Source organism: Pelodiscus sinensis, unplaced genomic scaffold, assembly GCF_049634645.1.
Source record: "Pelodiscus sinensis isolate JC-2024 unplaced genomic scaffold, ASM4963464v1 ctg110, whole genome shotgun sequence".
Classification (NCBI taxonomy): Eukaryota; Metazoa; Chordata; order Testudines; family Trionychidae; genus Pelodiscus; species Pelodiscus sinensis.
Genome location: NW_027465850.1, coordinates 109,136 through 136,716, shown reverse-complemented (window position 1 = coordinate 136,716; position 27,581 = coordinate 109,136). Strand labels below are relative to the sequence as shown.

Sequence of the window (27,581 nt, the reverse complement as noted above, 5' to 3'; positions counted from 1 at the left end):
ATGGGAAATCTCTGCTCCAGATGCTAACGAACCCAACTTAGTCATTATCAGCCGGATTCCAGGAACGGCTCCTATTGCCTGGCACTGCCGAGTCGCACTGGGCGCGTCCCAGGAACGTGCCCCGTAGCCGGGGTGATCCGTCTCCAGGGTGCCCCCTCGGGTCCCCAGACACAAACCCAGCACCGAACCCCTCGCACCGTGTCCTGCCTCCCCCCGCCCAAGAGAACCTGTTCTGGTGCCTGGATTTCAAGGGCATCCGTTCCACTGAGACCTCGTCTCCTGTCTGATCGTGCTGGGGCCCTGCTCTGCTTGTCCCCTGCTCTCTGGACCCCCGGGGCAGACCTGGGTCAGTGCAATGAGCTCTCCCCCCGCCCCGCCCAGGACAGCCTGCCCTATGTAATCAGGTCTGGGGTGCTCGCCCTAACATCTGTAACCAGTGTCCATGTAGGTTTAATATTGGCCCTGTTCTGTGTTTGCTCCCCACAGACACATCTACTCACGACCCAGAAATAAACGACTTTCATTAAGCTGGGTGCTTCTCTCTTTCGCTCACTCTTCCTCAGGGGGGTTGTGTCGGCTTCCCCATTCGCTCCGCAACACCTTGTCCCCAAGCTAACGATCCCTGGGGTGCCCCAAATCCCGGGGGGTTTGCTCACCGTGTGGTTTACCAGTGAATGACTGTGGGGTGGGAGTGGGGGTGCTGAACCTGGGGACGTATGAGGATGGCAGATTAAAATGCTGTGAAATCCAGCCCCCGGAGTCCAAAGGCGCATGAGGGTGCAGTGGGGCCTTGCGGTTAACCCAGCCTGCTGAGTCCAGGGACAGCCGAGGGGTCAGCGTGCGAGTGCGGGTGAGCCAGTCCTCAGGCGTGCCCGGGCAGTGGGGGGTGTCCGTGTGCTGCTACAGGTGGAAGAAGCGTCCCGAGGAACACGGCGCCTGCGGAGGGACTGGCAGCAGGGAGAATTCAGCTCCATGTGGAAGCATAAGCAGCACACGGATAGAATGAACCTGCCCCGCCAGCACGAGCACCCCCCAGAGCGATGGGCACCTCCGGGAACAGCGCGGTCACGGAGCCTCTGCAAAGCCCACTGGGACAGTCGTGCAGCCGAGGCCCAGCAGCCGGCCGGCCGGCCGTGCTTCCCCAGCCCCTGCCGAGCGAGCCCAGCCAGACATTCAGGGTGCCGGGGTCCCGACGCCTCGTGGCCAGGGGCTGCAAGGCCCCGTCCCCAGCTCGGAGGCACACACGCCACGGCTTGGGTTAAGTGGAGCCCGAGCACAGGCAGGCACTCCCAGTTCGCCCGGCCCCAGGCCTCTGACCAGCCACCAGGCGGGAAGGTTTGCAGCCCCTGCCGGCCTGGCTGAACTCAGCTGGGCAGCCCAGAGGCGGGTCAGCAGCCTGGCTGTGCTGGGGCTGGTCCGCGGGCGCGTGCTCCTGCAGCCCTGGCACCAGCCTGCCACAGGCCCCACCATGGGGGCAGCCGCCACGCAGCCCGTCCCCAGGCCAGGCCACGGGGTGGGCAACTCGCTCCACAGGCTGAAGCAGCGCAGAGCCCCCCCAACACGGCTCCAGCCTGGCCACAGCATCCCGTCCCCGGGCTCAGTCCTGGGGCAGGCCCCACTGGCCAGCCCCATGTCGCAGGAAGGCCTGGCAGGGCCCCACCCTCCCACTGCGGCACGGGGGGGAGGGGCAATCTGGGTGCGTCGATCCTGGCCCCACCCTCGTCCAACCGCCTCTGCCTGGGTGCAGCAGCCCAGCCCCAGCCGGGTGAGGTAATCCGGCCCCACGGCCCCCCATACTCTACTGCCCTCCCCCAGCGCCCTGCCCTGCCCCGTAGCTCCCACACCCCAACCCCCACCCCGACCCCCTCATGCACCCCAACCCAGACTCCTGCACCCCCACCCCGAGCCCCTCATACACTCTAACCCCCACCCTGAGCCCCTCAGACACCCCAACCCAGACTCCTGCACCCCCACCCTGAGTCCCTCATACACTCTAACCCCCACCCTGAGCCCCTCAGACACCCCAACCCAGACTCCTGCACCCCCACCCCGAGCCCCTCATACACTCTAACCCCCACCCTGAGCCCCTCAGACACCCCAACCCAGAGTCCTGCACCCCCACCCCAAGCCCCTCATACACTCTAACCCCCACCCTGAGCCCCTCAGACACCCCAACCCAGAGTCCTGCACCCCCACCCCGAGCCCCTCAAGCACCCTAATACACTCCAGCATCCCCACCCCCCAGTATAAGATGGACAGAGACAGCCTGGATGGTGCATGAAGATGGATTTGGTCAGCTATGAGGGAAGCGTCAAAGAACTGCGCGGAGGGAGGCAGCCCAGGAGTCCAGAGCTCAAGGTGTGAGGACGCCGTCTGGCTGTGCCGTCAGCGATCCCGTCCATTGTCAATGCCGTTACGTGGTCTGTTCTCAGCCACGCCTGGGTGTGCTTATCCGGCTCTTCCTTGCCGCTAGGTCCGAGTTCTGATGTCGTCTGGCGCGTCAGTTTGGAACGGCTGCCGAGCTGGCCTAGAAGCAAAGGAGCGATCGGGCTCCGCTCAAGGCTGCGTCCTGCTCCCCAGCAGCCCGCGAAACCAGACGGGCGCTTGCCCAAAGGCAGAGCGCCCTGGCTGCCCGACGCATTGATGGCCAATGGCGCCCAGGGGCCGGGTGAACGGGGCGGCCACACGGGTGCGTTTCCTGCCGGCATGCACCGCGCACACAGCAGCGGCACGCGAGAGCTGCGGGTACACGGCAGGGTCTGGCTTCATGCTGGAGAGATGGTCCTTGGGCCTGCCAAGCGACTGTGCCACCCGCCCTCGCCAGCAGCCTCCTGTCCCTCCCAGCCCTGGCCAGCGGGCTGCCGAGCCGGGTGTCTCAGCCAGGAGCCTGCCTGGAAACGCAGTCCTGACAGACCCGCCAGGCGTTGTGCTGCCGCGGCGAGGGACGCGCTGCGCCGGGGCCCAAGAAACTCACCTGCCACCGCCACTCACCTGTTCCTTCCCTAGGGCACCACTAGCCCCAGCTGCCCAGCTCATGGGACACGGCCCGCCTGAGCCAGTGGCAGACAATCGGGGCCGGGCACCGAGACGCCCCGTTCCTCCTGCTGTGGCCCCGGGCGGCCAGCTCCCGCTCACAGGCTGCTATCGTGGGGGTCAGCAGAGCGCCCCATGTCCCAGCGCACGGGGTGTGGGCCTCCCAGGGGTGCCGGGCCTCCGGAGAAGAAAGCGGGGAGGCTGCAGGATGGTGCACATGGCTCTCCGCTTCCACCCAAAATGTGCGTCGCGGTGGAAGCTCCACTCCGGCTCCTGCTGCCGCCTGGGAAGGGCTGGGCCCCAGCTCCGTCACTAAGCGAAGCCTCAGTCTGCTGCCCCCGCCCCAACCGGCCCTGGCGTCTGCCCTCCCTTCACTGCACCCCGCCCAATCAGCCCCGCCTCGGCCCCTCCTCTGAACAGGTAGTTTCAGGGCCCCCCAACCCTAACCGTAACCCCCCACCCCCCAGCAATCCCGGCCAGGATGTGCCGTGGCCACCAGCACCCGGGATCCTGGGGAGGCCTGCAAGGCAGGGTTGGGTGACACCCTGGGCTGTCACGACCGGGGGCGCTGCCAGCCAAGTGTCCACGGAGGGAGAACTAATGGGAGGGTCGCCCCACGCCCTGTTGCGTCTGCAAGCCAAGCTCAGCTCACATCAGGCTCCCTGCATCCCTCCGTGCCGCCCCCCAAGCTCCCCGGGTGCCACTCTCCCTCCCACACCTGCCCCACAGGTTCTGTGAGCCCACGCCCCCTGCATGCCACTGGCCCCGCAGCCACGGGCTCTGCGTGGCCCTTCCCACTGTCAGCAACGCTTCTTTGTGGCTGGGTGAGCAGCGCTCCGGGGGTCACCACGCGAGAGCGCCCTGCTCCCTCCCACTAGGGGCGCTGTTCTCTGCCACAGAGACCCCCCGGCTAACACTGCGGCTCAGCTGAGACCGCGCCAGGGTCCCTCGTCCCCCCTGAGTTTCAGTTCTGGGCCTGCCACGTTACTGAGCAAGGCCACGGAGCTCAGCACAGCAGCTCTCCTGCATCGGGGCATCAGCACCCGGCTGCTCCTCCCGGGTCCCCCGTCCCTGTGGGGACCCGTCAGCCTGTGTGTGTCCCCAGGGGCTCTCCCCGCAGCTGGCGGGGGGCAGGGCGGGGCCGGAACCACCAACTCTTGGCGCAGCGTGCTCGCCCGGCTCTGCCTCGCTAGGAGGGGAGCTGCCACAAGCCACCCCCGCGTTTAGCTGCAGGGGGCAGCTCCGTGGCCGGTCCCTCCCCGGGCTCTCGCGGGGGGTTTGCTGGCTCTGTTCCGCAGCCTGCCCTACCGACAGGCCGCCCGGCTCCGCGCCCAGCCGGCCACAGGGCAATCCGCTGGCTTCCCGCTGCCCACAGCCGGGCTCAGTCAGATGCGGCTCCTGGCCGAGGCGTTCCCCGCCCGGTTCGGTGCAGCAGCAGCCGGGATAGCCCCACGCTCCCAGTCCCCGTTCAGCCGGCTGGCCAGGCTCCCTGGTCGCTCACCGAGCTCTCTGTGCCTCGCCGCTCCTGTCACACCCGCGGCACCAGCGCTCGCCCCCCATCCTTCAGGAGCTGCCCGGCGCAGGGGCCGCGGGGGCGGAGGTGCCCTCTGCAGGCCAGGCGCAGGCGCAGGCGGGGCTGGTGGCCTCGGGGGCGCCGGGCGAAGGAGCGTCCAGGGGGGCCGCGGGCAGGGCTCTCTGCTGGGAGTGGGTGCGCCGGTGCGTCAGGAGGTTGGGCTTCTGGCTGAAGGCCTTGCCGCAGTCGGCGCAGGCGTAGGGCCGCTCCCCGGTGTGGGTGCGGTAGTGAGTCACCAGGTTGGGCTTCCAGCTGAAGCCCTTGCCGCAGACGGTGCAGGCGAAGGGCCGCTCGCCGGTGTGGGTGCGCTGGTGCGTCAGGAGGTTGGGCTTCTGGCTGAAGCTGCGCCCGCACTGGGAGCACTGGAAGGGCCGCTCCCCGGTGTGGGTGCGCAGGTGCGTGACCAGCGTGACCTTCTGGCGGAAGCATTTCCCGCACTCGGGGCAGGCGTAGGGCCGCTCCCCGCCGGGCCCGCCCTGGCAGAGCGGCAGAGCGAGGGGCTCCCTGAACGGCTTCCCGCAGGGGGCGTGGGAGCAGCACCTCTTCCCGGGCTGGGCCTCCAGCGGATCCACGCTCTGGGGCCTGGCAGGGGGCCTCTCCCCGCCGTGGACCCGCTGGTGGATCTTCAGGGACACCTTGCCCTTGAAGCGCTTGGGGCACTGGGCGCAGGCGAAGGGCCGCCGCCCCGCGTGGGTTTTCTGGTGGGCCAGGAGGTTGGGCTTCTGGCTGAAGCTCTTGCCGCACTGGGGGCAGGCGAAGGGCCGCTCGCCGGTGTGGGTCCGGAAGTGCGTCACCAGGTTCCCTTTCTGGTTGAAGCGGCGCCCGCACTGGCTGCAGGCGAAGGGCCGCTCGCCCGTGTGCAGCCGCTGGTGCGTCAGCAGGTTGGCTTTCAAGCCGAAGCTCTTCCCGCACACGTCGCACCGGTGTGGCCGCTCGCCCCAGTGGCTCTCCCAGTGCGTGCTGAGCTGGCTGTGCTGGCTGAAGCTCTGCCCACACTCCGGGCACGGCCAGGCCCTGTCCCCCGCCTGCGCGTCCGGCGGGGCCGGCTGGGGCCGGGCGCCCTTCCCGCGCTCGGGAGGCGGGTACGGCTGCCACCCCCCGTGGCTGCTCTGGTGGGCAACGAGAGCCGGCCAAAAGCCAAAGCTGCTCCCGCACTGGTTGCAGATGAAGGGGCGCTCTGCCCCGGGGGCCGTGGGAGCCGCGCCGCCAGGGCCCAGGCAGGGCTCCAGGTGCCGGAGGAGATGCTGGTTCAGGCTGAGACCTCTCCCACACTGGGCGCTCTCACAGGGCCTGTCCCTGGCGTGCTTCTGCGGGCAGCTTTCCCCGCACTGCACACACAGGAAGGGCTGCTCCACCGCGGGGCTCTGGGGGTGCAGCGGGGCGTGCTGCTTCTGGGGCAGGCTGCTCCCGCAGTCGGGGCACATGCAGGGGGCCTGGCTCCCCCGGAGCTTGTGGGCTAGCGCCGGCGGGCTGGCGGCGGGCTGGCTGTCGCGCTCTGCGCCCGCAGGCTGCGGCGGCAGGGCGGGGGAGCCTTGGAGCGGAATGGGCTCTGCATTGCCACAGGGTCTGGCCTGGCCCAGGCCGTGGGTTCTCTGGTGGGCTTTCAGGGACACCTTGTCCTTGAAGCACTTGTGACAGGCCCCGCACGGGTAGGGGCGCACGTCGGTGTGGGTGCTTTGGTGTGTCACCAGGTTGGTCTTCTGGGTGAAGCGCTTCCCGCACTGGGGGCAGGCGTAGGGCCGCTCCCCGGTGTGGGTCCGGTAGTGCGTCACCAGGTTGGTCTTCTGGTTGAAGCTCTTGCCGCACTGGGCGCAGCTGAAGGGCCTCTCGCCCGTGTGGGTCCGGTAGTGCGTCACCAGGTTGGGTTTCTGCGTGAAGCTCTTCCCGCACTCGGGGCAGACGAACGGGCGCTTCTCCTCGTGCTCGGCCTGGTGCGTGGGGGACTGGGGCTTGCCCCCAGGCCCGCCCCACGGCTGCGGCCGCTCCCCGGCGTGGGTGCGCTGGTGGGCGATGAGATTGGCCTTCTGGCTGAAGCGCTTGCCGCACTGGGGGCAGGCGAAGGGCCGCTCGCCGGTGTGGATGCGCCGGTGCGTCAGGAGGTTGGGCTTCTGGCTGAAGGCCTTGCCGCAGTCGGGGCAGCGGTACGGCTTCTCTCCCGTGTGGATCCGCTCGTGCGTGACGAGGCTCTGCTTCTGGCGGAAGCGCTTCCCGCACTCGGCGCACTGGAAAGGCCCCGCCCCCAGCTGGCGCACGGCCGCATCCGAGCACTTGCTGAAGCCGGCTGACTCCTCCATCTTGATCCGGGTCTGGTTCGTCTGCTGGCCCTTGGGCGTCGGCTGCCGGCTGGGGAACGGGCCGTCGGGGCCGTCGCAGGCCACAGGGCACAGCCCCAAGTCTTGGGCAAAGCTCTCCGCATCCTGCCCCTGCTCGGTGGTGCTCACGCCCCCGTGCGCGGCTGCAGCAGAGAGAGAGCGAAGGCATTAACTCCCCGGGCTCCCCTGGCCGGTGCGGGCATGAGCGGGCCGCGAGGGCTGTGTCGGCAGCCAAGGCCGACTGGGGGGCACGGAGCAGAGCAGGCGGCAGCCCTTTGAGACAGCGGGTCCAGGCAAGGCCTGGGGGCTGGTCTCAGCATTCCCGGGGGTGTGGGGCGGGGGGGGGGACGGACAGGGCCATGCTCACTCACCTCCGCAGGCACTGCCGTGGGGCTTGTCCTCCGCCAGCTTCTGCTGCGCCCCGACGTATCGCTCCTCCCACTGCTCAACCCGGAAGAGCCCCTCGGGCCGGAAAAAGCCGTAGCCTGCTGGCGGGTACAGAGGCATCAGGGGAGACAACACGCCCGGCCGGAGACAGGCCCCTGCCACTGCACAACCCAGCGAGAGCCCGAGTCCCAGGAGCGTTGCACGTGACTCTACCCCGGTGCCACCGGTGAAACCCAAGGCCCCAGGCAACACCTCCCCTCCGCCCCGGCAAGCCCCGCTGGGAGCTCGCCGCTGCCCCGGGGGGCAACCGGGCACAGACGAGTGGGTCTAGGCAGGAAAACAGGGAGTGCCCAGTGTGACGTAGTGGGGGTACCTGGCTGGTTTCTATGCTGCTGGCTCTGGGGGAACCCCCACTGGCTGCCGTGGGTACCACGACCCAGCAAAACAGGATGAGTCACTATGCAAACCAGTGGCCAGACACCCCCCATGGAGAGGAACAAAGGAAGGTGGAATGCTGCCTTGGCTGGGGGGCAGGGCTGGAAGTTGGGGAGTTGGTTGCTGGCTGTCGGAGGGCATGGAGGAGAGCCTAGGGGAAGGGGCTGGAGTTTAGGGGCCCAGTCTCCCCCATCTCAAGGGGGCCTGAGGCATCCTAGCCCAGTTCCTGTAACCAGATTACATCTGTGCTGCGCTGGGCTGGAGGAGCAATAAACCACCCTCAATTCCACTGGCTGGTGCAGTCTGTTTGTGCCATTTCGGGGTGCAGGAGACGGGGAACCCCCAACGCGCCGTCACACTGGTGTCAGAAGTGGGATGCACTGCACCCCGTGGATGGAGCTTCCAGCGGCGAGCGACAAGGCACAGTAGAAGCAAGAGCCCTGGAGCCAGGCGTGCTGGAGACAGAGCGAAGCGGTTCCTGGGAATCGTGGGGCGCTGCAGCACTAGACTGGTGAGTCTGCACCGAGGGGACCAGCGGGCAGATGGCCTACGCCCGACTCTTGAAGGCAGAGCTGGTGGGGCTGTGCAGAGAGAGGGGCTTGCCTGTGCAGAAAGCAACCAAGGCCCAGCTGATTGCTCAGCTAGAAGAGAACGACCAGCCACAGGGCCAGGATCTTGTCCCCAGGGGAAGCAGCCAGACCCCCCCTGAGAGTGTGTCAGGCTCAGAGAGGGGGAGGAGCGCTGGAATCCACAGGAGAGATGAGACAGCTTCCCCCAGGAGGCCTGCAAGCTGCAGCCCATCTAGGGCAGGGGCCAGCCAAGCAGAGCTGCGGCGGCTGGAGATCCAGCTGCGGATCAAGGAATTGGAAGTAGAGGACCGAGAGAGGGACCGCCAGGACCGAGAAAGGGATCGCCAAGATCGAGAGAGGCAGCGGCAGCATGAGCTGGCCATGGCAGAGCGGAGAACCGGCGGGGCACCGGCTGCGCCAAGTGCGGATGGGCCCCAGGGTCCCAGGACTGCCAGATGCTTGGAGAGGCCCGTGGTGGCCCAATTGAAGGACATGGGTGACATAGACGGGTTCCTCAGTGCCTTTGAGAGGGCCTGTGGACTGCAACGGGTTCCCCCAGCTGACTGGCTGCAGGAGCTCATCCCCGCACTGAGCCAGGAGGCGGCCGGAGTGCTCAGTCAGCTGGAGGACCTACAGCCAGGGGATTACAACCGAGTCAAGGAGGCCCTGCTGCACAAGTTCGGGCTGACCCCCGAGATGTACAGGAAGAAGTTCCGGGGGGTACAGAAAGGGCCACGGGAGACCTATGTGGATCTGGTCTCCCGCCTGGCGCAATACTGCCGCAAGTGGGTGTCTGGAGTCGGAGCCCAGACCGCAGAGGAGCTGCTCAAGCTGGTCATGATGGAGCAGTTCTATGAAGCGTGCCCACCCAAACTGAGGCTGTGGCTCAAGGACCGGAGACCAGAGAACCCCCAGGAGGCCGGGAGACTGGCGGATGAGTTCACGGAGAGCCGGTCCGGGTGTGAACGGGAGTCCCGGAGAGAAAGGGAATCGCGCAGAGACCGGATCTCGGCTGAGCGACGGAGGGAGTCAACTACGGGGCGAGACCAAGGAACAGGTCGTCTGCGCCCCAGAGAACCAGCCAGGGCCTGGACAGAGACAGCCCAAAGCCTAACTTGCCATCGCTGTGGGCAAAAAGGCCACAAGAGGGCTCAGTGCACCAGGTCCCAGGACCGGGGACTTTCCAGGGTTAACTGGCTGGGGCGGGAGGAAGGGCAGGCTGCCCCAGAGGCAGGGGCTGGCAGGCAAACCTCAGCTCAGAGAGAGGGGAAGGATGCTCAGTGCACCTCCCCTGGGAGGTCTGATTCTCAGGAGGCGGATTTCTCCGTGTACCGGGTGGGGGCAGGACGGCCCCTGCGGAGCGAGTGCCTCATACCCCTGGAGGTGGATGGTAGGAAGGTGACGGGCTTCTGGGACACGGGGGCGGAGGTGACTCTGGCCCGATCCGACATAGTGGCCCCGGAGCGGATACTACCCCACGCGCAGCTGACCCTGAAGGGCATAGATGGGTCCCCGTTTAAGGTGCCTGTAGCCCGGGTGCATCTGAAATGGGGGGCGAAGGAAGGCCTCAAGGAAGTGGGGGTGCACCCGCACTTGCCCACCGAGGTGCTGATGGGGAATGACCTAGAGGAGTGGCCCCATGAATCCCAGCGGGCTCTAGTCACTACCTGGAGCCAGAGCCAGCGGGGGGCTGACAACGTGGGTCCAGGGAAGGACTCCTGGCAGCATCCTCAGGGTCCCATCCCAGTGGACACGGGGTCCAGCCAGGCTGGGACTCTGGACCTAGGCAGAGGTGGGGGACAGGTCCCGATCCCTGCCTCAGCAGCTGAATTCCAGGCTGAGGTGCAGGCAGACCCCTCCTTGCAGAGGCTGAGGGACCAGGCTGGCCTCCATGCAGCTCAGCCCCGGGGGAGAGGTGGCCAGGAGAGATTCCTGCGGGAGCGTGGGCTCCTGTTCCGTGAGTGGCTCCCCCCCAGGAAGGCGAGGGCATGGAGGGTAGAGCGGCAGCTGGTCGTCCCCCGAACGTATCGCCTCAAGCTGCTGTATTTGGCCCACGATGTCCCCGTTGGGGGCCACCGGGGGATCCGGAGCACCCGGCTGAGGCTGCTCCAGCACTTCTATTGGCCGGGAATCTTTACAGCCGTGCAGCGGTACTGCCGGTCCTGTGACTCCTGCCAGAGGGGCGGGAAGGCCCAAGACAGTAGGAAAGCGGCTTGGGGGTCTCTACCCCAGATAGACCCTCTGGGCTTGCTGAGAGAGTTATGGGAGGGGAAGTCCTCCCTGGATGGAGCATCGGGGGTGGAAGCCGCCCTGGCTGTCCAGAGAAGGCTCGCTGGGCTCATGGCCCCAGCCCGAGAGACCCTGGCCAGAGATCAAGGCCAGCGGAAGGGTGGGTGTGACCCCCGAGGACAGGCCTGTGCCAGTCGCCCTGGAGCGGGGCGGCGAGTGGACAGAGGGAAGCCAATTCATGTGGGGCCTTGCCACGGCCGGCCCGAGTCAAGGGGAGCACCCATGTCCCCGGGGCGGGTTCCCACGCAGAGGACCCGAACTTCCCTAGGTCACGAGCAGAGTGACCCTGCTCAGTTCGCTCTCGGAGGGGGGAGAACTGTGACGTAGTGGGGGTACCTGGCTGGTTTCTATGCTGCTGGCTCTGGGGGAACCCCCACTGGCTGCCGTGGGTACCACGACCCAGCAAAACAGGATGAGTCACTATGCAAACCAGTGGCCAGACACCCCCCATGGAGAGGAACAAAGGAAGGTGGAATGCTGCCTTGGCTGGGGGGCAGGGCTGGAAGTTGGGGAGTTGGTTGCTGGCTGTCGGAGGGCATGGAGGAGAGCCTAGGGGAAGGGGCTGGAGTTTAGGGGCCCAGTCTCCCCCATCTCAAGGGGGCCTGAGGCATCCTAGCCCAGTTCCTGTAACCAGATTACATCTGTGCTGCGCTGGGCTGGAGGAGCAATAAACCACCCTCAATTCCACTGGCTGGTGCAGTCTGTTTGTGCCATTTCGGGGTGCAGGAGACGGGGAACCCCCAACGCGCCGTCACACCCAGTGAGGCTCATAATGGGGCCTCATGCTGGTGCCTTTCGGCCCGGAACTTCCCAGCCCATCGTACGGGTTCCTGAGTCGGGCCCCCGGGGGGCAGGTCTGGGCACCAGCCCCATGGTGCAGATGGGTAACGGCAGTGGGGTGAGAACCGGGACCCTGGACTTGGCCTCGCCCCCTAAGCAGCTCCCTGCGAGGCCACGTCGGAGGGTGCAAACCCACGACTGACTCGCCCCTGCAGCCCGGGCAGTTTCTACATCATGGGAGCTACAGGAGGGATGTCGTGAAGGGGCGGAGCCACCCGATTCCATCGGCCCCGCCAAGGGGCTCCCAGGCCGAGCACCCACCTGCGCAGGGATCTGGCGGCCGCTCCAAGCCCCCCGAGACCAGCTGCACCCCAAGGGCGGCATGCTCCCCTGCTTCCATCCGGGGCAGGAGATCGGCTTTGAGCACGGCGTGGCCTGGTGCGGGGGGAAAGTCCCGTTAACTGATGCGCGACCCACTGACGTCAAGGGGAGCGAGGGCCCAGCCTTTCACTGCCCAGCTGTGGTCAGAGGGGAGCACAGAAAACGGCCTCCCCAGCCCTCGTGCGCTGGCAGGGGCGGGGCGGAGCCTGTCTCCATTGCTCACTCAGCCCGGAGTGACACCGGCAGGCGGAGCCGAGCCTGGGACTGGAGCGCTGGGCGTGAGCCGCTGCAGCTGGAGCAAAGAACCGGCTGGCGGGTGGCTACGGCCAAACAGCAAGCCCAGTGTCTGCCTGTAGGGCATCACGGGGCCCCGCGGCCGGGTGGGCCACACGAGGGGTGGATTTCAGGGGGGCAGAGGCCCTCCAGCCAATTCCCCCAGGGCCTCCGAAGGGGCAGCAGCGTCGGAGCAGCACTGACCTGCGTTTGAGCCAGCAACGCCGCGAGAGAAGGGCCCGCAGCCCAGCTCCAGCGCGCGGGGCCACGCAGCCGCCTCCTTGGACGGGCGCGACTCTTCGGCCATGGCTGCACCCAGCGCCGCGGGAGGGGCGGGGCTCTCAGACCCGGCGACGGGCAGCTCCGGACCCTGCGCTCCACCAGGCCGCCCAGACCGTGCGCTCTTCCCCGCCGAGCTGGCTTGGGCCGGGCCTGTTCTCGCTGAGGGCCCTGAGCAGGGGAGCAACAGAAGGACGAAGGACATCGCAGAGAGGGGGGCCTCTCCCGCGCCCCTCCCAGCACCAGCCTGCCCCAGGGAACAGCCCTCTGCCCTGCCTGTCAGCGGGCACCGAGCCTGGCTCCTGCCAGCCCCCATCCAGCCCCCCTGGCTCCTGGCTCCCAGAGGCTGCTGCGGGAGCACAGGGAGTTCCCGCAGGCGCTGGGGGGAGAGCACGGCCCCACGCACGTGGTCGGGGGCAGACTCTTGCAGAGGGATGGCTGGGACTGCCTGGCTCTCAGACAGGGCGGCGCCCCATATGGCATCTGGCAGCCCCACGGCTCCAGCCCTGCCCCCCATGGAGCAAGTGTCGCCTCAGAGCACAGAGGGTCCAGTTCTGTGTGGAGGAGAGAGCCTGGGGCGGCTGGTGGGAGAATGGCCGGGGGAGGTGCAGGGCCTGGAAGTTCTACGCCCAGCTCGGCCACGGACTCACTGTGCGCCCTGGAGAGCCACGCCCGCTTGCCTCAGTTTCCCCAGAGCAAATATGGGAGGTACCAGGCAAGCTGATCCCAGAACGCAGAGAGAGTGAGGGGGACAGGAGAGGGGGCCCGGCGCGTCCCTGGCCTCCCCGAAGGACAGAAACAACTGGGCTCTCAGGAGGGGAGCACACGGAGGCAGGGCCCTGTGTGCCGCTGTCACTGCTCCGTGTGCCCCCCGGAGGGGTGAGTGAGGCGTGGGGCCCAGAACTGCCTTTGCGATGCCCGGGTTACGTGCCTGAACTGGTACAAAGCCCCTTGGGGTTCACCTGCGCCCCAGAACGCCTGCGCAGGTGAAGCGTTAGCTACTGGGAACAGGTGGGGAGGCCGCACTGGTCTTGGGGGCCAGGACAGCTGCTCCGCAGGGTTCCACGTCCCCAGGAGGGGGTGGCAGCTTGAGGGCGGGTATCCCAAGTGTGCCAGAGGGGCCATATTTACAGACGAGGTCTGGATGCGGCTCAGACTCAGGCGGCTGAGGAGCCCAAGTTCTCTGGGTGACGGTCCCCCGGGGGAGGGAGCTGAGCCAGGAGCGTAAACAATGACCGAACAAGAAATGGGGTGACGGACTGTCGGGTCTCCTGCTGCCCTGGAAGGTGCCCGAACCCCTCCACAAGCCCCTCCCATCACCCCTTGCCCGCCTGCCGGGCACAGAGAGCAGAATGGACCCTGCGCCCCGCTGCAGCCTACCTGGGCGGCAGCCCCTGCGGGCGCTTGCCCATCAGAGAGCCCTCGGGGAGATCCTGCGCGCAGGGCGTGGGGGCGAGAGCCTGGCCCGGGCGTCACTTCTGACCAAACCGCCCCTCCGCTCAGCTTTTCAACGGCTGCGGCAGCTCCCTGCATGGACCACAAGGAGAGTCACTGAGCGGGGGCTGGGCAGGGCTTCGGCCCCCTCCCTCCAGCCATCTTCGGGGAAGAGTTCGCCTCAGCCCAGGCTCCCTGCTGCCGTCACAGACCCCTGTTACTGAAAACTCCCCCTCCCCCAGCCCGCACCGCGCTCTGGGACCTGTAGTCCTGCCGGCCAGGGGCTGCGGCCACAGGCGCCTTCGGCTCAGCCTGCTTCCCGGTGTGGGAGAAAACTACATCTCCCAGCAGCCCTTGGTGCAGCACGAAGCCAGCCTGTGGTTAGCAGGGAAGGGGCCCCTCTATCCCAGCCCCTCGAAAGGCAGCATGGCAAGATGCGGTCAGCCCGGCGATTCCTGACCCCAGTGACAGCCTGCTGCCGAGAAAACTACCGGTGACCGCAGCCCCAGCGGCTGCCCTGGCTCAGTCTTACCCGCGCTGCCTTCAGCCTCACTGACCGGCCCTCTTCCTGCAGCACGGGCGGGGTAAAGCCAGTCGCTGCGTCTAGCCAGGGACTCCTGTCCCCTCCTCTCTCCACTGAACAGCCCCCGTCTCTCAGCCTTTCCACAACGAGAGCCCTGCCACATGCGAAGCTGCCAAACCCCTCCCCGACCCACACGCCACAGCCCCCTGCCAACCCCTTCCAAAGCAGCCAGTTTGCGAGTGCCGCATCTCGGAGTAGCTAGCAGGCGAAGGGTTAAGTCTAGTGCAGGAGGGGCCAGCTAGCCACAGGGTCCCTAGCGCCGCACACCTCCCAGCGCCAGGCCCCTCGTGCCGACAGCCCTTGTCCCTCCGCAGCACTCTGGCCTTCCCTGGGCAGACATGTGGCTGGCGAGTAACTTTCCCCGGCTTTCGAGCCAATGTCGGAGCCGGGATTCAGACTCGAGGCCCCGGCTTTCAGGCCACGCTCATTTTGCACTGAACTGCTCTGCATGCCCCACATGGCCATAGGAACCAGACAGGTGACGTCTGCACACCCTAAACCCAACACTCCGGTGCTCTGAAGAAGGGGGCTGTGCCCACGAGAGCTCATGATCCCATCCACATGTTTAATCTATAAAGTGCTACCTGACCATTGGTTGTTTTTTAATTTTATCTCCAGCTGTTTTTCTCCCTGGGCCGCAGAGGGGCCTTGCGGGGGCTAGTTGCTGGGTGTGATGTGTGGTACCCTGAGGAGAGCGACTGTTTCATATTGCAAACGTCTTTAGCACTCTCTTCTGGGGCAGGAACTTTACCAACGCTCCTTAGCTCTTCTCCCTGCTCTGTGGGACGCCTTCCTCTCTGCCACCCCCAGCTGGGCCTGCAGGACAAACACCCGGCAGGAAATCTCATCGCCAAGTGTGAACTGAGCTGAGAAAACAGGCTTTGAACTTCAGCATCTTTAAATGCTTTGAACCCGTTCCTCCGGGTGCCACACAGCATTCCAGGAACAGGAGAGCACCATGGGGACCGACCCTGGGTCACGCAGCCTGCCAGCCAAGTGCCACCAAGCGGGTGAGACACGGGTGACAGGGAGCGACCGAGGGACTCGCACATCCCTCTCCTCTCGTGCACCCACAGGTATTGAGTCATAAACGCTAATGGGGATCCCCAGCTGCCATGGCTGCTCCTGCGGAGCCCTTGAGCCTCCCTGGCACAACTGCTGGCCTCGCTCATCTGGCAAGGGCAGCAGCTAAGGAAGCTCATTGGGACCAGCGGTTCTCAACCTTTCCTGGCAAGCGGAGCAGTTTAGCAGACCGGGGAGCCCGTGGTGGGGCTGGGGGACCTGCAGTGTCAGCACACCAGCAGATCAAGCACCCACAGCTCTGCCACACAACGAGACTCTCTCCTGTTCGCAGCTGGGGAAACCGAGGCACGGGAAATGACTTGGACAGCCCTACTCAGGAAATCAAGCCAGTGCTGAGTTTGGAGCCCAGGCAACCTGACTTCAATGCCCAGCTCTCGCCAGCAAACCACCTCCCAGCCTCCCGGGAACAAGTGAGGCACTGCCCAGTCCCGCCCCCGGAACCCTGTGAGAATCCCAGTCCCATGGGCAGGCCAGAAGGAAGGGAAGAGGAGGAACCATTGGGGTGGGGAGAGGGAAACTACCTGGGAGCTTTGCAAGGCAGAGAAATCCCTCTGCCGGCCCCTCGCCTTGTCACAAAGACAGCAGGGGCCCCGCCTGGCAGGCGGCCAAGCAGAGGTTTGGCTGGGGGGGAGGTCTGGGAGGCAGGAGAGGATGGGGTCCAGCCTCCATACTTGGACTGCAGGGAGCACAGAAGAGGAGAGACCCCGGCCACTGTGCACGCCCTCTCACCCTGCCACACACTGCTAGGGAGGGCCACACCTGACCTAGCCAAGGCAGGGACAAGCAATGGTGCCGCTGGCCCACCTGACACATGGGGGGGACGCATGCGGATGCCATCACTTTGCCTGCTGCACGAGGCGGGTGTGCTACAGCCTCTGGAGGCCAGCGCCCAGGGTTGTGTTGGGGGCAGGGTGGGTGCTTGGCAGCTGCCCTTCAGGAGAGAAGTGTACGAAACAATAGAGTCCTTCATGGAGTAAGAGGGCTGGAGCAATGGGAGCCCAGGCGCAATGCACTGAGCCTGCACAGGGGTGTGGTGCAGCACAGCACCCAGAGACACACAGAGAGGGCAGCAGGGACGCACCAGAGGCAGCTTAACCTTAGGAGGAAGCTTTGGGGCAGAGCGCTGGCCGGGAAGAGGCCTGGGGCAGTGCACAAAGGGGTTTCTCCTGCTGTTTGAGTCCTGCTGTGTCAGGGGACAGAACATTGCGCATTCTGTGTAGGTCAACTAAAGAAATGCCCAACTCCAATAGGAACAACCCGCAAATCCCCAGGGATTGGCTAGCTCCTGTGGGGATCACAGGGAAGCAGGCATGGGCCATCTGAGTGGAACTGGCCCTCAGCAATCTCTTCCTTTGCGGTTAGATGCCAAGGAGAACCAAGGTTTGGTTAGGGTGACGTGAAGACGTCCAGGCTCCAGAAGAACCCTTTGACGCACAGGGAGAGATTTCTTAGGCCTTGGATTGCTGCAGCTGAACTAACGCACTGAAGCTAAAAGAAACTTCCAGGCTCCTTCAGTCCCTCCCTGAATCCAAGCTAAACAGAACTAGCACGGCAGGGAGCGGGCTGAACATAAATATCAACAGCGCTGAGCTGAAAGCCTGTTCTCTAGATAGAACCGAGATCTCAAGAAGAGATAATTTACCCGTTTTGCTACAGTCCTTGGCCTGGGCACGATGGTTCCCTGCAGTCTATTTACAGAGCGTATGTGTAATGTCCCATCTCACCTCCCTTCCCCTAAGACAGTGGTTTTCAATAATGGAGATGGATACCGTCACCGGGTGCGGGGGAGTCACTGGCCCTGCACTCCCCCATCCGCAGCCAGACGTGACTCTCAGTGGCAAGTAGAACAGAGGGACACAGTGTAGCACAGACTTGTGACAGGACCCAGGAGCAGTCAGTACAATCCACCTTGGGGCTAAAAGAGCGCCAGGGCTCTGAGCCCCTGCCCGGCCCCCCAGGCCAGCTACAGGTGCCACAGGACTCCTCGCCGCTTTTGCAGATTCAGACTCACTAGGCTACCCCTCTGAAGGCTGAAAACTCAACTCACACCCGCAGCAACTGGCCCCAGCCTGGAGGCAGCTCCACCCCTCCTTTGTCCCGCTTCCCGGGCAGTGTCACCTGACTGAATTCTCCACCTAGCTCAGGTGACAGGAGGCCTGGGCCACTCCCTAGGTGTCTCTCTCAGCAGTTCTCCCCCAGAGATCCCATCCCTCACTGGGCACTGCGCGCGCACGCACACACGCACACACACACAGTCACTACAGAGCAGCACAGGGCAGTAGAATCGCATGCAACACAACACAGCAACAAGAGCGAATACAGTCCTCCCTACGGCATGCAGAGAAGTTCCAGGGCAGTAACTCAACTCATCTAGCGATCTGCCTAGTTTTACAACAGGTCATATTCAAAGTCAGCACCAACCACACTCCCTAGGACTTACTTATACTGTTCTATACACGACACACGGGGATGCAAGGGAAAGATTTATTCCCATCAACGTATTTCATAATTCTATTGTAAAAACGAGAAATTCGGCAACGTTTCAGTAAGTGCATGTTCTGAATTTCTGAAAGTTTGGGACTGAGTTTGCACATGAGGAGTTTTGAAGTGAGGTGAAACTTGGAGCACACAAGACAGACAAACCCCGAGGGAAACTGCAGCCCGGAAGGGTTGAGAACCTCATACACCGGCCACGCTTCTCTAGAAAGTCACCCATAACCCCCCATTCCAGTCCCCATTGCACCTGGCGGCAACCCGTGTAAGGGCTCTGCCGGCGCCGCTAACGCACACCACGGCGCAGCCACAGGGAGAAAAACAGCTTCAACCGGACGCTCCCGACAACCACCCCAGCCACCCCACCCAGCCACCCCTCCCCCTCCCGCTCCCACCCCAGCCACCCCTCCCCCTCCCGACCCCACCCCAGCCACCCCTCCCCAGCCACCCTTCCCCCTCCCGCTCCCACCCCAGCCACCCCTCCCCAGCCACCCTTCCCCCTCCCGCTCCCACCCCAGCCACCCCTCCCCAGCCACCCCTCCCCCTCCCCCCCACCCCAGCCACCCCTCCCCCTCCCGCTCCCACCCCAGCCACCCCTCCCCAGCCACCCCTCCCCCTCCCCCCCCAGCCACCCCTCCCCCTCCCGCTCCCACCCCAGCCACCCCTCCCCCTCCCGCCCCCACCCCAGCCACCCCTCCCCAGCCACCCTTCCCCCTCCCGCCCCCACCCCCTCCTGCCCCCACCCCAGACCCCCCACGCTCCCTCTCCCTCTCCCACCTCTTCACCACCCCAACTGAGCACGTGACCGCCAGTCCTCCTTACGTCACAGCAGCAGCGCTTACGTCACGTGGTGACTCCACGCTGTGGCGGGGTCACGTCATCGCGCATTGCTATGGCAACACCGCCGGGCTCCCGCGCTACGCGCCGCACCCGCACCCCCGCGGCGCCTGCCTGCCTCGCGGGATGACGTCCCCAGAACGCGGTGACGACACCACGGGCACGCGCAGACGCGCTCGGCTCCCCCCGCCACCCTCTGTCCCCAAGATCTCGCGACAAAGACAGTCACGGAAGGGCCGCACTCTCGCGACAACGGGGGAAAAAAAATCTCACGCGACGCGCGGGCTGATGGGAGTTGTAGTCCCGGGAGGGGCGGACGCCATCTTCTGCGGGGCAGACGAGTCTTCGCAGGACAGACCAGAGCGCCGCTCCCGGAACCATAGTGACCAGAGAGACGTGCCAGAGAGCCCGTCCATGGACCATAGAGACCAGAGAGACGGGCCAGAGAGCCCGTCCATGGGCCATAGAGACCAGAGAGACGGGCCAGAGAGCCCGTCCATGGGCCATAGAGACCAGAGAGACGGGCCAGAGAGCCCCGTCCATGGGCCATAGAGACCACAGAGACGTGCCAGAGAGCCCGTCCATGGGCCATAGAGACCACAGAGACGTGCCAGAGAGCCCGTCCATGGGCCATAGAGACCACAGAGACGTGCCAGAGAGCCCGTCCATGGGCCATAGAGACCACAGAGACGTGCCAGAGAGCCCGTCCATGGGCCATAGAGACTAGAGAGACGGGCCAGAGAGCCCGTCCATGGGCCATAGAGACCAGAGAGACGGGCCAGAGAGCCCGTCCATGGGCCATAGAGACCAGAGAGACGGGCCAGAGAGCCCGTCCATGGGCCATAGAGACCAGAGAGACGGGCCAGAGAGCCCGTCCATGGGCCATAGAGACCAGAGAGACGTGCCAGAGAGCCCGTCCATGGGCCATAGAGACCAGAGAGACGTGCCAGGGAGCCCGTCCATGGGCCATAGAGACCAGAGAGACGTGCCAGGGAGCCCGTCCATGGGCCATAGAGACCAGAGAGACGTGCCAGGGAGCCCGTCCATGGGCCATAGAGACCAGAGAGACGTGCCAGAGAGCCCGTCCATGGGCCATAGAGACCAGAGAGACGTGCCAGAGAGCCCGTCCATGGGCCATAGAGACCAGAGAGACGGGCCAGGGAGCCCGTCCATGGGCCATAGAGACCAGAGAGACGGGCCAGAGAGCCCGTCCATGGACCATAGAGACCAGAGAGACGGGCCAGAGAGCCCGTCCATGGGCCATAGAGACTAGAGAGACGGGCCAGAGAGCCCGTCCATGGGCCATAGAGACCAGAGAGACGTGCCAGAGAGCCCGTCCATGGACCATAGAGACCAGAGAGACGTGCCAGAGAGCCCGTCCATGGGCCATAGAGACCATAGAGACGTACAAGAGAGCCCGTCCATGAGCCATAGAGACCAGAGAGACGTGCCAGAGAGCCCGTCCATGGGCCATAGAGACCATAGAGACGTACCAGAGAGCCCGTCCATGAGCCATAGAGACTAGAGAGACGGGCCAGAGAGCCCGTCCATGGGCCATAGAGACCAGAGAGACGTGCCAGAGAGCCCGTCCATGGACCATAGAGACTAGAGAGACGTACCAGAGAGCCCGTCCATGGGCCATAGAGACCAGAGAGACGTGCCAGAGAGCCCGTCCATGGGCCATAGAGACTAGAGAGACGTACCAGAGAGCCCGTCCATGAGCCATAGAGACTAGAGAGACGGGCCAGAGAGCCCGTCCATGGGCCATAGAGACTAGAGAGACGTGCCAGAGAGCCCGTCCATGGGCCATAGAGACCAGAGAGACGTGCCAGAGAGCCCGTCCATGGGCCATAGAGACCAGAGAGACGTGCCAGAGAGCCCGTCCATGGGCCATAGAGACTAGAGAGACGTGCCAGAGAGCCCGTCCATGGGCCATAGAGACTAGAGAGACGTACCAGAGAGCCCGTCCATGGGCCATAGAGACCAGAGAGACGTGCCAGAGAGCCCATCCATGGGCCATAGAGACCAGAGAGACGTGCCAGAGAGCCCCGTCCATGGGCCATAGAGACTAGAGAGACGTACCAGAGAGCCCGTCCATGGACCATAGAGACTAGAGAGACGTGCCAGAGAGCCCGTCCATGGGCCATGGAGACTAGAGAGACGTACCAGAGAGCCCGTCCATGGGCCATAGAGACCAGAGAAACGTGCCAGAGAGCCCGTCCATGGACCATAGAGACCAGAGAGACGTACCAGAGAGCCCGTCCATGGGGCATAGAGACTAGAGAGACGTACCAGAGAGCCCGTCCATGGACCATAGAGACTAGAGAGACGTGCCAGAGAGCCCGTCCATGGGCCATAGAGACCAGAGAGACGTGCCAGAGAGCCCGTCCATGGGCCATAGAGACTAGAGAGACGTGCCAGAGAGCCCGTCCATGGGCCATAGAGACCAGAGAGACGTGCCAGAGAGCCCGTCCATGGACCATAGAGACCAGAGAGACGTGCCAGAGAGCCCGTCCATGGGCCATAGATACTAGAGAGACGTACCAGAGAGCCCGTCCATGGGGCATAGAGACCAGAGAGACGTACCAGAGAGCCCGTCCATGGGGCATAGAGACTAGAGAGACGTGCCAGAGAGCCCGTCCATGGGCCATAGAGACCAGAGAGACGTGCCAGAGAGCCCGTCCATGGGCCATAGAGACTAGAGAGACGTGCCAGAGAGCCCGTCCATGGGCCATAGAGACCAGAGAGACGTGCCAGAGAGCCCATCCATGGACCATAGAGACTAGAGAGACGTGCCAGAGAGCCCGTCCATGGGCCATAGTGACCAGAGAGACGTACCAGAGAGCCCGTCCATAGGCCATAGAGACTAGAGAGACGTGCCAGAGAGCCCGTCCATGGACCATAGAGACCAGAGAGACGTACCAGAGAGCCCGTCCATGGGCCATAGAGACTAGAGAGACGTGCCAGAGAGCCCGTCCATGGGCCATAGAGACTAGAGAGACGTACCAGAGAGCCCGTCCATGGACCATAGAGACTAGAGAGACGTACCAGAGAGCCCGTCCATGGACCATAGAGACCAGAGAGACGTGCCAGAGAGCCCGTCCATGGGCCATAGAGACTAGAGAGACGTACCAGAGGGCCCGTCCATGGGCGATAGAGACCAGAGAGACGTACCAGAGGGCCCGTCCATGGGCCATAGAGACCAGAGAGACGTACCAGAGGGCCCGTCCATGAGCCATAGAGACCAGAGAGACGTACCAGAGAGCCCGTCCATGGGCCATAGAGACTAGAGAGACGTGCCAGAGAGCCCGTCCATGGGCCATAGAGACTAGAGAGACGTGCCAGAGAGCCCGTCCATGGGCCATAGAGACTAGAGAGACGTGCCAGAGAGCCCGTCCATGGGCCATAGAGACTAGAGAGATGTGCCAGAGAGCCCGTCCATGGGCCATAGAGACCAGAGAGATGTGCCAGAGAGCCCGTCCATGGGCCATAGAGACCAGAGAGACGTGCCAGAGAGCCCGTCCATGGGCCATAGAGACTAGAGAGACGTACCAGAGGGCCCGTCCATGGGCGATAGAGACCAGAGAGACGTACCAGAGGGCCCGTCCATGGGCCATAGAGACCAGAGAGACGTACCAGAGGGCCCGTCCATGAGCCATAGAGACCAGAGAGACGTACCAGAGAGCCCGTCCATGGGCCATAGAGACTAGAGAGACGTGCCAGAGAGCCCGTCCATGGGCCATAGAGACTAGAGAGACGTGCCAGAGAGCCCGTCCATGGGCCATAGAGACTAGAGAGACGTGCCAGAGAGCCCGTCCATGGGCCATAGAGACTAGAGAGATGTGCCAGAGAGCCCGTCCATGGGCCATAGAGACTAGAGAGACGTGTCAGAGAGCCCGTCCATGGGCCATAGAGACTAGAGAGACGTGTCAGAGAGCCCGTCCAGGGGCCATAGAGACTAGAGAGACGTGTCAGAGAGCCCGTCCATGGGCCATAGAGACTAGAGAGACGTACCAGAGAGCCCGTCCATAGAGCCCGTCCATGGGCCAGAGAGACTAGAGAGACGTACCAGAGAGCCCGTCCATGGGGCATAGAGACTAGAGAGACGTGCCAGAGAGCCCGTCCATGGGCCATAGAGACTAGAGAGACGTGCCAGAGAGCCCGTCCATGGGCCATAGAGACTAGAGAGACGTACCAGAGAGCCCGTCCATGGGCCATAGAGACTAGAGAGACGTACCAGAGAGCCCGTCCATGGGCCATAGAGACTAGAGAGACGTACCAGAGAGCCCGTCCATGGGCCATAGAGACTAGAGAGACGTGCCAGAGAGCCCGTCCAGGGACCATAGAGACCAGAGAGACGTACCAGAGAGCCCGTCCAGGGGCCATAGAGACTAGAGAGACGTACCAGAGAGCCCGTCCATGGACCATAGAGACTAGAGAGACGGGCCAGAGAGCCCGTCCATGGGCCATAGAGACTAGAGAGACGTGCCAGAGAGCCCGTCCAGGGACCATAGAGACCAGAGAGATGTACCAGAGAGCCCGTCCATGGACCATAGAGACTAGAGAGACGTACCAGAGAGCCCGTCCAGGGGCCATAGAGACTAGAGAGACGTACCAGAGAGCCCGTCCATGGACCATAGAGACTAGAGAGACGTACCAGAGAGCCCGTCCATGGACCATAGAGACTAGAGAGACGTGCCAGAGAGCCCGTCCATGGGCCATAGAGACTAGAGAGACGTGCCAGAGAGCCCGTCCATGGACCACAGAGACCAGAGAGACGTGCCAGAGAGCCCGTCCATGGACCATAGAGACTAGAGAGACGTGTCAGAGAGCCCGTCCATGGACCACAGAGACTAGAGAGACGTGTCAGAGAGCCCATCCATGGACCATAGAGACTAGAGAGACGTACCAGAGAGCCTGTCCATGGACCACAGAGACTAGAGAGACGTGTCAGAGAGCCCGTCCATGGACCATAGAGACTAGAGAGACGTACCAGAGAGCCCGTCCATGGACCACAGAGACTAGAGAGACGTGCCAGAGAGCCCATCCATGGGCCATAGAGACTAGAGAGACGTGCCAGAGAGCCCATCCATGGGCCATAGAGACTAGAGAGACGTACCAGAGGGCCCGTCCATGGGCCACAGAGACTAGAGAGACGTGTCAGAGAGCCCGTCCATGGGCCATAGAGACTAGAGAGACGTGCCAGAGAGCCCGTCCATGGACCATAGAGACCAGAGAGACGTGCCAGAGAGCCTGACCATGGACCACAGAGACTAGAGAGACGTACCAGAGAGCCCGTCCATGGACCACAGAGACTAGAGAGACGTGCCAGAGAGCCCGTCCATGGGCCATAGAGACTAGAGAGACGTGCCAGAGAGCCCGTCCATGGACCATAGAGACTAGAGAGACGTGCCAGAGAGCCCGTCCATGGGCCATAGAGACTAGAGAGACGTGCCAGAGAGCCCGTCCATGGGCCATAGAGACTAGAGAGACGTGCCAGAGAGCCCATCCATGGGCCATAGAGACTAGAGAGACGTACCAGAGAGCCCGTCCATGGACCATAGAGACCAGAGAGACGTGCCAGAGAGCCTGTCCATGGACCACAGAGACTAGAGAGACGTACCAGAGAGCCCGTCCATGGACCACAGAGACTAGAGAGACGTACCAGAGAGCCCGTCCATGGACCACAGAGACAAGAGAGACGTACCAGAGAGCCTGTCCATGGACCACAGAGACTAGAGAGACGTGCCAGAGAGCCCGTCCGTGGACCACAGAGACTAGAGAGACGTACCAGAGAGCCCGTCCATGGACCATAGAGACTAGAGAGACGTGCCAGAGAGCCCGTCCATGGGCCATAGAGTCCAGAGAGACGTGCCAGAGAGCCCGTCCATGGACCACAGAGACTAGAGAGACGTGCCAGAGAGCCCATCCATGGACCACAGAGACTAGAGAGACGTTCCAGAGAGCCCATCCATGGACCACAGAGACTAGAGAGATTTTCCAGAGAGCCCGTCCATCGGCCATAGAGACTAGAGAGACGTGCCAGAGAACCCGTCCATGGACCACAGAGACTAGAGAGACGTGCCAGAGAGCCCGTCCATGGACCACGAGGCATAACGGGGAGGTCGACAAAAGGGTTTTCTGTCGACATGGGAATTTCTAGACTTACCTGCTCTGCCTACAAACAGCTGATCGCCAGAGCGGGGCAGCCATTTAAATTTAAATGAAGCCACGATTATTTTAATCGCGGCTTCATTTCCCTCTGCTGATCTGTCTAATCTACATGCCTCCGTCGACGGAGGCATGTAGTTTAGACGTACCCACAGAGAGGCAAATAAGATGGATGTGAGTGGGGGAGGAGGTCTGTCTGGCTACACCTGTTTAACATCAGGATAGCCAGACGGGGTGAGACCAAAGGCCCATCCAGCCCACTGTCCTAACTGCCCACAGTGGCCAATGCCAGGTGCCCCAGAGAGAGTGAACACAACAGGGAACCATCCATTCTGTCACCCATTCCGAGCTTCCGACAAACAGAGGCTAGGGACACCCTCCCTGCCTTGCCTGACTAGTGGCCGTTGATGGATCCAACCTCCATGAATTCATTGAACTCTCTTCTGAACCCTGTTGAAATCCTCTGGCAAGGAGTTCCACAGGTTGGACCGCTCTCTTATGCCGCGTGAAACATTTCACTTGACTATGTCGGGTAAGCTAGTGTACATGTCTCTGTCAACAGGAGCAATTCAATAACTTTTCCTTATTCCCTTTCTGCACTCCGTTCATGATTGTATAGCCCTCTATCCTGTCCCCCCTTTGCCTCCTCTTTGCCAAGCTGAGAAGTCCCATTCTCCTTAATCTCTCTTCATATGGGGCCCGTTCCAAACCCCTACTCATTTTGTGGCCCTTTTCTCAACCTTGTCCGATGCCAGTATCTCTTTTTTGAGATGAGCTGACCACATCTGTAGGCAGTATTCTAGATGTGGCTGTATCATGGCTTTAGAGAGAGGACATAAGGTATTTTCTGCCTTATTCTCTATCCCCTTTTTTAATGACTCCTAACAGTCTGTTTGCTTTTCTGACGGCTGCTGCGCACGGTGCGGATGTTTTCAGAGAACGCTCCACAGTGACTCCAAGATCTCTCTCTGGAGCGAGAATGCCCCATAACCCTGAGTCCCCCCCAACGCCCGCCCACCCTCCTTCCCTGCACAGGACACCATAAGCATTAAGGAAGGCCCTAACTGGATCCTAGGGACAGATCAGCTTCCAACACGTTGCAGGTGGGGGCAAGTCACTTGCAACCCTGTGATGGGGCTGAGCCTTGTGGCAGGGAGGAAACGGGGTCAGCAGTGGGGGGGGGGGGAGCAGGCTCCTGTGGGGGGGTGGATGCTGCGCAGAGGAGGGAGCTGGTGTCCGTGGGCTCAGAGATAAGGCGCCCTGCTGCCGGCGTGATCAGCCTCTGCCGGGAACTGGATTGTTGGAATCGTTCAGGGAAACGCTGAACTCGCAAACAAGCTCGACCTTCGGCCTTCCTGCCCTGCTCCAGGAGGGCCACACGCTGGGTCATCGCCCACGGGCCTCCCAGATGGCGAGCGGCGGCAGCCCCACGTCTCTGCTGGCCTGGGGAAAACGCAGCTCTGCCCCTCGCTCGCTTCTCCCTGGACGGAACCGCTGCCGGGACCTGGAAACCCGGCCGGAAGGGAGAATCATAGAACCATAGAGCTGGAAGAGACCTCAGGAGTCATCAAGTCCAGCCCCCTGCCCAAGGCAGGACCAATCCCAACTAAATCAACCCGGCCAGGGCTTTGTCAAGCCGAGACTTAAACACCTCTAGGGATGGAGACTCCACTACTTCCCTAGGGAACCCAGCCCAGTGCTTCCCCACCCGCCTAGGGAAATAGTTTTTCCTAATATCCAACCTGGACCTCTCCCACCACAACTTGAGACCATTGCTCCTTGTTCTGCATCTGTCACTACTGAGAACAGCCTCTCTCCAGCCTCCTCTGCGGGCCCCTCTGCCTACGGGGGCATCCCAGACCCTTGCGGGTTGCAAGCACCCTGGGCACAGCCAGCCCCGGAAGGGAAGCAGGGTGGAGGGGGGAAGTGTCAAGGGGAAGCTGGGGGGAGGCATCAAGGAGAAGTGGGGGGAGCATCATGGTGAATCTGGGGGAGGAAACGTCAAGGGGATGCTGGTGGGAGGCGCTAAGAGGAAGGTGGGGGGAGGCACTAAGGGGATGCCGGGGGGAGGTGCTAAGGAGAAGCCGGGATGGAGGAGTCTCTAAAGAGAAGCCGGGGGGGGCGTAGGAACTACGCGCTCAGTCTCCAGGGACCTGAGCCGCAGCACCGAGGGGCCTTGCTCCGAGCGCTGCGGGCTGGCGGGTTTGGTGAGCAGCCGCAGGAAAGAGGTTCCGAGCCACCGGGAACTGGGCTTCCCCGCCCCCTCGCCGGCCTCCCTCCTGCCCACCCCACGGCCGTGTGGGGCAGCGTTGTCTGCCCATCCCCCCAGCTCACAGCCAAGCAATGGCAGAGCCAGCTGGGGGGAGGGACCCCACGGAGGGGAAGGCAGAGAGCAGGGCAAGGAGCTAATGGGAGACTAAGATCAATGGGGGGGGGGCAGCGGGCGGCCGAGGGGGTGGGTGGCCGAGGGAGCAGGTATTGAACTGCCGAGGGGGGGCAGCGGCTGGCTGGGGGGCAGGCGGCCGAGGGGGCGGGTAGTCAGGGGTCGGATGACCGAGGGGGCGCATGGCTGAGAGGTCTGGCAGCTTAGGGGGTGGGTGGCCAAGGGAGCGGGTGGCTGAGGGGCGGGTATCCGTGGGGGCGGGTGGCTGAGGGGCGGGTATCCGTGG

The 27,581-nt window shown here is 63.7% G+C and overlaps 1 protein-coding gene across 6 annotated transcripts; it reads right to left on the bottom strand.

The window, feature by feature from the left end:
* Positions 1–2,269: 2,269 nt before the first annotated feature.
* LOC142823889 (uncharacterized) lies at positions 2,270–18,905 on the bottom strand. Of its 6 annotated transcripts, XR_012898957.1 has the most exons (7): positions 18,727–18,904; positions 13,692–13,838; positions 12,237–12,482; positions 11,700–11,813; positions 7,290–7,403; positions 2,992–7,061; positions 2,270–2,527 (listed from the first exon to the last, which is right to left on the bottom strand). XR_012898957.1 is itself a non-coding variant. In XM_075915620.1 (6 exons), exons 3-6 carry the CDS (start codon positions 12,337–12,339, stop codon positions 4,597–4,599), a joined length of 2,796 nt encoding a protein of 931 aa, XP_075771735.1. In that variant the 5' UTR covers positions 12,340–12,482; positions 13,692–13,838; positions 18,747–18,905; the 3' UTR covers positions 2,270–4,596. The 6 variants fall into 6 exon arrangements, 5 of the variants coding, with proteins under 5 accessions (XP_075771735.1, XP_075771736.1, XP_075771734.1 ...); XM_075915620.1 differs by having other exon boundaries at positions 2,270–7,061; positions 18,747–18,905; XM_075915621.1 differs by having other exon boundaries at positions 2,270–7,061; positions 18,682–18,904.
* Positions 18,906–27,581: the final 8,676 nt, after the last annotated feature.